Here is a 9,807-nt window from a genome sequence, read left to right as displayed (position 1 = left end):
AATATTATATTGCTTTGCTTTCATTCTGAGATTTTCTGACACAAGGAATTTTGAAAATAATTTGGAGATAAGATGACAAGTATTTTTTAAAGCTAATAAATATATCGTCAGTTAACCGCACGTGTTCCTTAAATGTCCCTTATGTGATTTTTTTGGTTCTACACACAAAAATTCATCCATTCTATTCTATATTTTTTGTTTTTATTGTTTATGTTGTTTGTGGTTATTAAATAAAACAAATATGTTAAATTCCTTGAGCAGCTTTATTAAAATAATTCAGCCAATACCCAAACCCATGTCCATGTCCCTGTTCCTGGTGTCTTTTTTGCAAGGAAAAAAAAAAGATAAACGATCCATTCTCTGTTGGGGACGTCTAACAAAGCCCCTGGCAGCTGAATCAAGATTATTATTTACGGACTTGGAAAATCCAAGCAAACATCACAAGAACACACATCCACTTTACCCAAAACGAACAGAACCAAAAAATAAAAGGGGGAAAAAATAAACATACAAAGTAGGAAAATATAGAATTTGTACACTGGCAGCTTCGACTACGACTTCGCCTTCGACTTCCACTTCCACGACGACGAACACAACACATTGACTTCCTTCCTGACCATCGCCATCATCATCCTTCCTCGAAACTCGCTCGCCCACAATTTCTATAGTCATATTAATATCCGTGATGTCCTTTTTTATGGGAGCTCTTCTTATGGAACTCATCGCCACCCTTTTTGCCATGCTCTTCCTCGTGGCCCCAGTGCTTCTTTTCTTCGTGCTCAGCCTTGTGTCCTTTGTGGCCGTGATGGTGGTGGCCCTTCTTGGCGTGGCCCTTCTTGCCGTAGTCGTCTTCGTGGTGGGATTTCTTGTGATGACCCTTCTTGTGGCTTCCGCCCTTTTTGTGTTTCTTTTCCTCCTTGTGGGCACCGTGCTTCTCTTCTGAACCTTCATCGTGGCCCTCGTCGTAGAATTTCTTCTCTTTTTTGTCCTCGTTCAGTTTGTGTATATGGTGTTTGCCCTTAATGGAGTGACCCTTCTTGAAAGATCCGTGTTCCTCGAATTCGTGTCCTTTTTCCGCCTTGTCGCCTTTTTTGTGCTTCTTATGGTGACCACCTTCGTTCTTGTGTTTTTTCTCGTATTCATCTTCCTGCTCGTGTTCGCCTTTTTTGCCCTCCTTGTCATGGTGACCCTTCTCACCCTTGGCATGGTGTTCGGACTTCTTTTCGCCCTTCTTTCCCTTCTCACCCTTATGCGAATGATGCTCCTCGTGCTCTTCCTCACCATCACCTTCTTCCCATTCCTTCTCTTCGTCGTCGTGGTCATGCTCGTGTTCATGGTATTTGGAAGCAGCTACTTCTAAATCATGTCCAACCAAAGACGAGGAGTCACCATGGACTGGGTCACATGCCAGTGTGAACAAGTACAAGACACAACACGATATGCAGATCCATGTTAATCGATTTTGTGGCAGCCGCAGTGGTGGCATGTTCGTTGTGCTAATTTCTTTTGGGTACAGACACCGAAGTGCGTGTCGGCGGAGGCTTTTAAACTGAAATTAATGTTACGTCGTCGTCATCGTCGTGGTCTAACGTTGACGTTGACGTCGTCGTCGGTCGTTGGTCTTCGTCGTCATCACCATTGAGGCGGAAGTTAGGTGGTCTAGTTTAAAAAGCAAATCGATGCTAAGTTGTAAAAAGTAAAATTGCTTTAACCGCAAAGGTGTCATAACTTTGTTGCGTTTTAAGCCTAGTCAAGCCACCGAACATAAAAGACTAAGTTTTTAGCGAAAGAAATATACACACTTCAGAGTCAGCGGTGCATAAGTTACTATTGTGTGTTGCAGTTCCGATCAATGAGGCATGTAAGAGTGGTCACTATTAAACGAATGAATGACTTGATGGGGAAATACAATATTTACCTTTCTTTTCAAAGGGTTTCACGGAATTTCGATGTCTTGATTAAAAAAAAATTCTCTCAGTACGTGTCTCGTCTTTTAAAAGTTTAATTTTTGCCATTTTTGCTTTTATCAATAAAACTTACAAAATATTTCAAATTTAAATCAGAAAGATGTGTAAAGGTCTGGAAATGCTTCTCCATACTTAGCGTGGACCGTTTTACAGCATTATTCTCCTCACTAAAGGAAAATATGTGGAAATACTAAGACAAAAACTTCCAGAAAAAACTCACTTACAAATGGTTCTAGGAAGTTATCCTTTAATAGTAATTAGGAAGAGTCCTGAGTCCCACAGACGTTAAGTCTGCTGTAAGGGACCAACAAATCTTAAATTTGTTGATTTGATAGGGTTTGGCTAAGGCTCTTTTATCAAAAGTACGTGCTTTCGGTTTTCAGGAATCCCTGCTTCATTGGATTAGTAATTATCTTTCGAATCGTTCAATACAATTTGTATTGGATGGATTCAAGTCTTAAAACCATAAAATAAATGCTGGTGTGCCCCAGGGCTCTGTTTAATCTCCAACACTCTTTCTCATTTTTAATAATTATCTCCTGTCCGCAACATCTAATCCAATACATTGTTTCGCTGACGATAGTACTCTTAGGTTTTCATATTCGTTTTCAGACTCACATCCCTCTTCTTCGGATGTGGAACTGCAACGACAAAATATGATAAGCTCATTAAATTCCAACCTTAACAGAATTGTTCAATGGGGAATTAAAAACTGCGTGGAATTAAATGCTTCGAAAACGCAATGCTGTCTTCTATCGTTAAAGCAAGATATACCTCATTGCCATTATCCATGTATGGCACTTGCATCTTGTGTGTGTCACCAATCACCTATTGTGGAACGATCACATACGCAATGTCGCCAAAAATGCCACAAGGTGTTTAGGTTTCCTTAGGCGATGCCATAAATGTTTCACACCTTCTGATCTGGCTGTTATCTACAAGACTTACATACGTCCAAAGCTTGAGTATAACTCTCATCTCTTAGCTGGTGCTCCTGCAACTTACTTAAGCCTCTTGGATAGTATTGAAGTTAGCGTATTTAAATAATTGATAGATGATAACATATCATCATAAGTTCATTTAATCCACTTAAACATCGTCGTAAGGTCTCTTGTCTGACCCTTTTTTACCGTTATATTAACGGCTAATGCTCTAGTGAAATAGCCAGTTGCATTTCTCCCCTTAAACAGTTCAACCGTAATACTCGTGCTTCTAGGAATGCTCATCAGTATACCCTCGAGCCCAACTTTGGCCGTACTGTCATGTACAGAGATTCGTTCTTTAGCCGTACTAGCGAATGTGGAATGCTTTGCCACACTCTGTCTTTTCTAATCATTGCAATATTCAGGAATTCAAAACCAATGTACACCGACATTTCCTTTTAAACCCTCTCTCCTCTTCCTAGTGCTCACACTGTGCCTCTGCACAGTCCCCTTAAGTGTGTGTTTATTATAAAAAAATAAGATATCCCTTAATCAGGCCTCTTTCTATTATTCGACTCAATATTTTAATGGATTTCATTAACTTCTTAAGAGGTTAAGAAAAAACTATATTTTTTTACTTATCGGCCGTGTTTTAATCCCTCTGCTCTGCCGAATTTTTTGAGTTGTAGAGTTTTGGGTAGCTAGATCCATTTAAAATTTTAGGAATGTTGGCCGATCTAAAGTTACATTTCCAAGATGTTTTTATCGGTATCCTCTAAATATGGGGCACACACCAATGAAGTGGTAAGTATTTTCTGTCGCATCCTGATTACATAGAGTGCATCGGCCAATTGGAGCCGATGCGAAAAGCTTTAGCATTTAAGTTCAAAAGACCGCACCCTGATTTGAAGATTAAGCTGATCATGTTACAGAATTATTATCTTCGAAGTAATTCGGGACTTCCGCATACAAAAGATTGCAATATTCGTCGTGAAACTGTGACTGCATTGCATTGCTGGTAAAATCGCCCCGATGCTTTTCTACTAGCTTTGTCAGCACCATCTGTGCATTTGATTCCATTCTGAAACTGGAGATTCGGGACGGAAATCAATCTCAGTGAGCCCAGTTGGAAGTTCTAAGTCTGGATCGTTTAGGAATAGTACAAACAGAAGGGCACTTAGTACGTACCCTTGTTTGACTCCTTTGGATGTCTGGAAGAAGCTAGACGTACTAGTTTCATCCCAGACTGTACAATAAACGTATAATAGACACCAGTTTTGTAGAGACACCTATCTTTGATAATTTGTAAAACAGAGCTTCTCTGTTAATGTTGTCGAACGCTGCTGACAAATCTACGAAGAAAGTGTAAAGCTTTTTCTTCTGGCTCAGTTGAAGTAGGACGATACAAGAAAGGTTGTAGAACTCATTAGCCTTGATTTGTATTCCAATGTTCGTTCAATTTCCACCTTTTTCTTTTGATATTTTCCACCATTCTTTTGCCGAATTCACAGATGTAAGTTGTGGAGAGATGTTTGGTAAATATTTATACTGTTTTGACGTAAAGAGAGCCTTATAATTTTTTTTTGCTGCGGCATAATTTTTTCTACTAGCTTCCAGGTTAGGAAGTCTTCAGATGACTTTAATTTTAGAATTAAGGTCAAGTGGTCAGAGTAAGGCTTACAGCCTACACAAAAATCTGCAATTATTCCTACCGAATTGTAAGATGAACAACAATAGTCAATGACTGATGATCCTTTACTCGATACGAATGTGAATTCTCCACTTGTATCACCAAATCTTCTCCCATTAAGAATAAACGCACCAATATCTTCCAGAAACTCAAGAAATGCATTGCAGTTTCTGGCTGCAGTGACTGACTGCTGTGGTACTGTCCCAATATCTACTGAACCCCAAAAACTTTTAAGTATTATTTTTGGTTGAAAAATGCCATATTTGTTAGGATTTCTTAAAATTTCAGTTCTAAAAATAAAAGAAAAGTAAGTAAGAAAGGTTTGGCCGAAACCACCTCACTTGTAATGTAACCTAATATTTAGTTATATTTTTTAGCTTCGTATAAAACCAATTAATAATTTTGAAGCACTCCCTTATTAAGGAGAACTTAAACTTTTTTTTTAAATTTATTTTGAAATATTAAAGATAAGAAAATGTGATATCCTATAATATATATTTTAAGTTTGAAAATTCTAAGGACCGCTTTTTAAAAATACTTTCCTAATTCGAAAATATTTTTCAACCACGAAAACGTTGATTTCAGTTAAAATGATATGTAATAGAACAAAACGAAAAATGTCCTGAACGCTTCCATTAATTTTATTTTTCACCTTTACCACATTTTCACCACAAGAATGATTCAATCTCCTATTAACTTTGTCACATACGTTTTTTAACATTTTGAAAAAAATTTAAAATGTTTGAGTTTGCTTAAGTGAAATGTATCCTGACTTCTTCCCTTAAATGAATTAAGCAGAAAATTGAAGAAAGAATTTGACATTATGTAACTAAGGTGAGAATTCCGAATACTGGGCTCAAAAGTTGTTGCATTTCATGTTAACAGAATTTTTGAGTTCTTTTGTTCTTTGCTTTCATCGGAACTAATAGAGTTTCATAAATTAATTTTTTTTTTTTTATTCGGTCAAAAAAATTCACCACAATAAAAAATACTCGTACTTCCTACTCTATAAATTCTGAATACCAGAATAAAAAATAGGATTATCTGAAGACTCTTGAAACTAAACTCTCAAATCTCGACAAAACCAAGTGGGAGCTCTTCAATTTCGATCTAACAAAAGACCTCATAAAAGCCTCCCCCTCCCCGCCCCTTTTAATAAAGTTTCCAAACAAATGTCACTATAAAAGCCAAACGATAATAAAATAGGAAGCAAAAAAAAAAACAAAACTTCAAAATTCCAAAAAAATACCACTCATCTAAAGCGCTCTGTTTTCCTACAAACTACAAACAAATGTATAACTATAAACATACATACATTCTAACCTATGTATTTATAGGTACCCTTTAAAAAACACTAAAATCCCCTAAAGCCAAATTAAATACCGCAAAAAAGTCAATTAAAATGCATCGGAAAAGTTTGTGCGCCTCCGCACTCGAGAGCGTGAATGCCATTTCCTTTTCTGCGAGCTAAGTTAAATTTCATTTCATTTGATTTCTTTTTTTCAAATTTTGTTTGTTTTTTGTTTTTTGAAATTGTATTTCTATTTTCCGTTCCTTGCCATCATCCATAGAACTTACCGTACCGTACATAGTATAGAGAGGTCTCGAATGAGCAATTGTTACAGATTAATGGTTGTTACTATAACTTTTGGAGTGGAAGCCTCAAGTTGCTCCCGCCAGCATCATCAGCGCCCTCTGCACTATCTACGAGTACAACCTGCCCACCCCGTCAGATAACAGTATATGCATGTTAAATCATTACCACAAAAACCAAATTCATCAGCAAAATCCAATATCCCCATAAGGGGAACGACGACGACGATGATGATGACGGCGGTGCCGGTGCCGTTGCCGCTGCTGATTCCGATGCTGATGACGCTGATGATGGCGACGTCGAATGAAGAGGTTTGAAATGAATAGATGTCTTTGTCTAGATCCGTTTTTTTGGGCAACCATAGTGTTCTCTTTCCATTTTCATCATCATCTCAATTTTAGGGGATGCATTTTGGGAAAGCCTCGCGTTTACACAATTACCATCAACATCATCAGCAAGTTACTTGGTGGATTGTTGGTAGAAAAAGTTTTGGACTTTTTTATATTTTTTGTTATGTTGTTGTTTTTGGAGTTTTTGGGGGTAGATGAAATATTAAACGAGGTGAATTTCAGCAGCATTAAATAGTTTTCATAATTCCTAAACTGTCAAAATCTTGAAAATCCGATATCATTCCAAAAGCCACTTAATCCAAAAATACCTCAAATTTAGAAATCCCTTACCACAGAAAACTCCAAGTTTTTAAAACTTCTAACCCTGAAGTATCCCATAATCATAAAAGTAAAAACAATGTAACACAATAAACCCTAAAACGACAATACAGAAAATTCTGAATTCAAAAAACCAAAAGTCAACAAATTGTAATCCAAGAGACCTCGTGTTTCTGAAAATCTTGAGCAAACAAATATCTCAAAATACAAATCAAAATCACAAATACGAACACAACATAACCAGAAACCCCAAATTTCTAACGCCATACATATAGAGACCCTACCAGAAAACTACAGATCCAGTCAAACACGATCCAGTGATAGAACGAAAAAAGGGTGAAACCCCTAAATCCAAAAGTCTAGTCCCCAAATAGAGAAAAAAAAGAAACTATCGAAAATCTCAGTTTAAAGTATATTTCTTTCTCAAATCTCTTAGGAGAATACCCAAAACCCTACCCTAAAAGAACATAACTAAAAATGTATAAAACAGAAAATAAAGTTAACAGAAAGTGCAAAGCCTGAATTTAAAAATCCCCAAATCCAAGAAGCTTTAAATAAACCCAATACATCTTAAAAAAAAAAAAAAAACACAACAATAAAAATCCCAAAAAATTTAAATCTCTTAGACTATAAATATACCGAATATCTAGAATATAGAAAAACCTAAACCCTATATCTGATTAAGAACAGTCTTAATATTGAAAACCCAAAGTCAAGTAAGCCCCAATTCCAAAAGCTTTAAATTTGTAAGCCCCAGTTTAAGAAAACCCAAGACCCCATTTACGAGAAATCTCAAATGCATAATAATACTAATCCGGAATACCCTAAATCCATCAAAGCTTAAGTTTTGAAAACTCAAATAAAGAAAACCTTAAATCCATAGAATATCAATCTGGAAAACACAACTTAAAAAAAAAAGGAAAAAAAAACAGAAATTCGGAAAACGTCAAACGTCAAACCTAACAAAATCCCAAATTCAGAAAATCGAAACTAAGAAACCAAAAACCAGATAACTTCAAATTTTTAAAACCTCAATAAACTCAAAGCCATTAGGCACAAGTCTATAAAACCCTTCCCTGGAATTGAGTCAGCCCAGAAACCCCTTAAACCCTAAAACTAGAATAGACTGAATAGTAGAAAAACCCAAAGCCACATAAGTTCAGAAATTCACAAATCTAGGAACACGAATTCGGAAGACCCCTTAATCCTTCGGCTCCAAAATCTAAAAATTTAGCACCCCATTTATTTTACTATATTTTTTTCCAAATCTCTAAGAAGAATACCCAAAACCATAAAGCAAGAAAACTAAAAATTTATAAAATAGAAAATATAGTTAACAGAAAGCCAGAATTTAAAAATCCCCAAATCTAGTGAACTTTAAATAAACCCAATAAATCTTAAAATAAAAACCCCAAAAAACTAAAATCTCTTAGACTATTAATATACCGAATACCTAGAATATTTAAAACCTTAATAAACCTAAATCCATTAAGCACAAGTCCATAAAACCCTTAATCTAAAAATTCAACAACCAAATTCCCTGGAATTGAGTCAGCCCAGAAACCCTTTAAACCTTAAACTGAAATACCCTGAATAACAGAAAAACTCGAATCAGAAATTCACAAATCTAGAAACTCGAATTTGGAAGACTTCTTATTCCTTCGACTCCAAAATCTAAAAATTAAACACCCCAAAACCAAAATTTCAAAAAAATCAGAGAATAAAATTATCACAAATCCAGAAAACCCCAAGTCAGAACCTCAAATTACAAAAAAAAGAAACATAAGCACAGAAAATAAAAAATCAAAAAAAAAATAGAACTCAAGTAACCCCCAATTTAAGAAGCCCTCAAATCTAAAAAACCCCAATTCCAAAAAAGTTCCAAAATTCAGAAAACCGAATCTTGAAATTAAATATGAACCAGCAAATATTTAAAACCCTTAATCAAAAAATCTAGATTCCCTGAAAAACCCCAAACCATAAAACAAAAACATCTCTTAAACCGCAAGTTAAGAACAAGATTTCCTACCCGAAACTTTTAAACCCCAAATCTAGGAAGCCCCGAACCAAAAAACTAATAGTTTTGAAAATTATTTAGTGCCACAAAATAGAAGTTCCACCCAATTTAAACATTTGTAGAAGTTTCACTTAAGAGAGACTATATTAAATAGCTTAGCAGATTTAGAGATAACAATTAAGCAGGTATTTCGAGTAACTTTAGCCCCATTTTAGTATTTTTGACTTTCCTAAAAAAGTGGACCATCATTATACCAAGCCCACTGTTTTGGGAGATAAATTACAGCATTTTAAAACTTTTCACATGTGAAGTTTTACTTGTTCCCCTTAAAATTTTATGACCCTACCCTATTTATTAACAAACTAATTAAAAGACAAGATTAAAAAAACACAAAAACTCATAACTTTTGGTGAAATTCACATTAGGTTTATATTCGAAGCACATTTTGATTCTTAAGAGCTGGTCTTGGGTTATACATCTCGAACCTCGAACCTTATCGGCATCGTGGTGTGGAAATCGGTCCCCCAAGAACTGAAGCTGCATGTTCAACGTCTATATACACACACATATAAATACTTATACCTAACTACTGTTAGAGAAACTCTTGAGTGCTTTGCAAATAAATTTCATTCGGTGAAAACTTGCTCCTTCGGAAATCAGAAGTGCATTTCGAAGGGAGTATTGTATACATTCATATATACCAGTTAAGGAGAACAGGCTTATAGCTTTTCACAAATAACTGTATATAGAAATAGTTATAAGGCTATTTGTTCCCATACGTATATAAAGGGGTTAAGACGGAACTGGCATAGCATACGAAAATCGGAAAATAGAATGTGTATAAATTCTCATTAATTCAATTAACACCACCCGACTCCCTGCTCACTTCTTCCTCTTCCTTTAATTTATTTTTTCCTCTTTACTTTTTTAACAACCCTCAAATCGAAC

General features: G+C 35.6%; 1 protein-coding gene across 1 annotated transcript; it reads right to left on the bottom strand.

Annotated features, from left to right (window-relative positions):
• Positions 1–244: 244 nt before the first annotated feature.
• On the bottom strand, positions 245–1,486 carry LOC129951980 (histidine-rich glycoprotein). Its single transcript, XM_056064382.1, has one exon. The coding sequence runs from the start codon at positions 1,484–1,486 to the stop codon at positions 674–676; it is 813 nt and encodes a 270-aa protein (XP_055920357.1). The 3' UTR covers positions 245–673.
• Between the last annotated feature and the right edge of the window lie 8,321 nt (positions 1,487–9,807).

This window comes from Eupeodes corollae, chromosome 3 (assembly GCF_945859685.1).
Source record: "Eupeodes corollae chromosome 3, idEupCoro1.1, whole genome shotgun sequence".
In the NCBI taxonomy this organism is placed as follows: Eukaryota; Metazoa; Arthropoda; class Insecta; order Diptera; family Syrphidae; genus Eupeodes; species Eupeodes corollae.
This window is presented reverse-complemented; position numbering and strand designations above follow the sequence as displayed.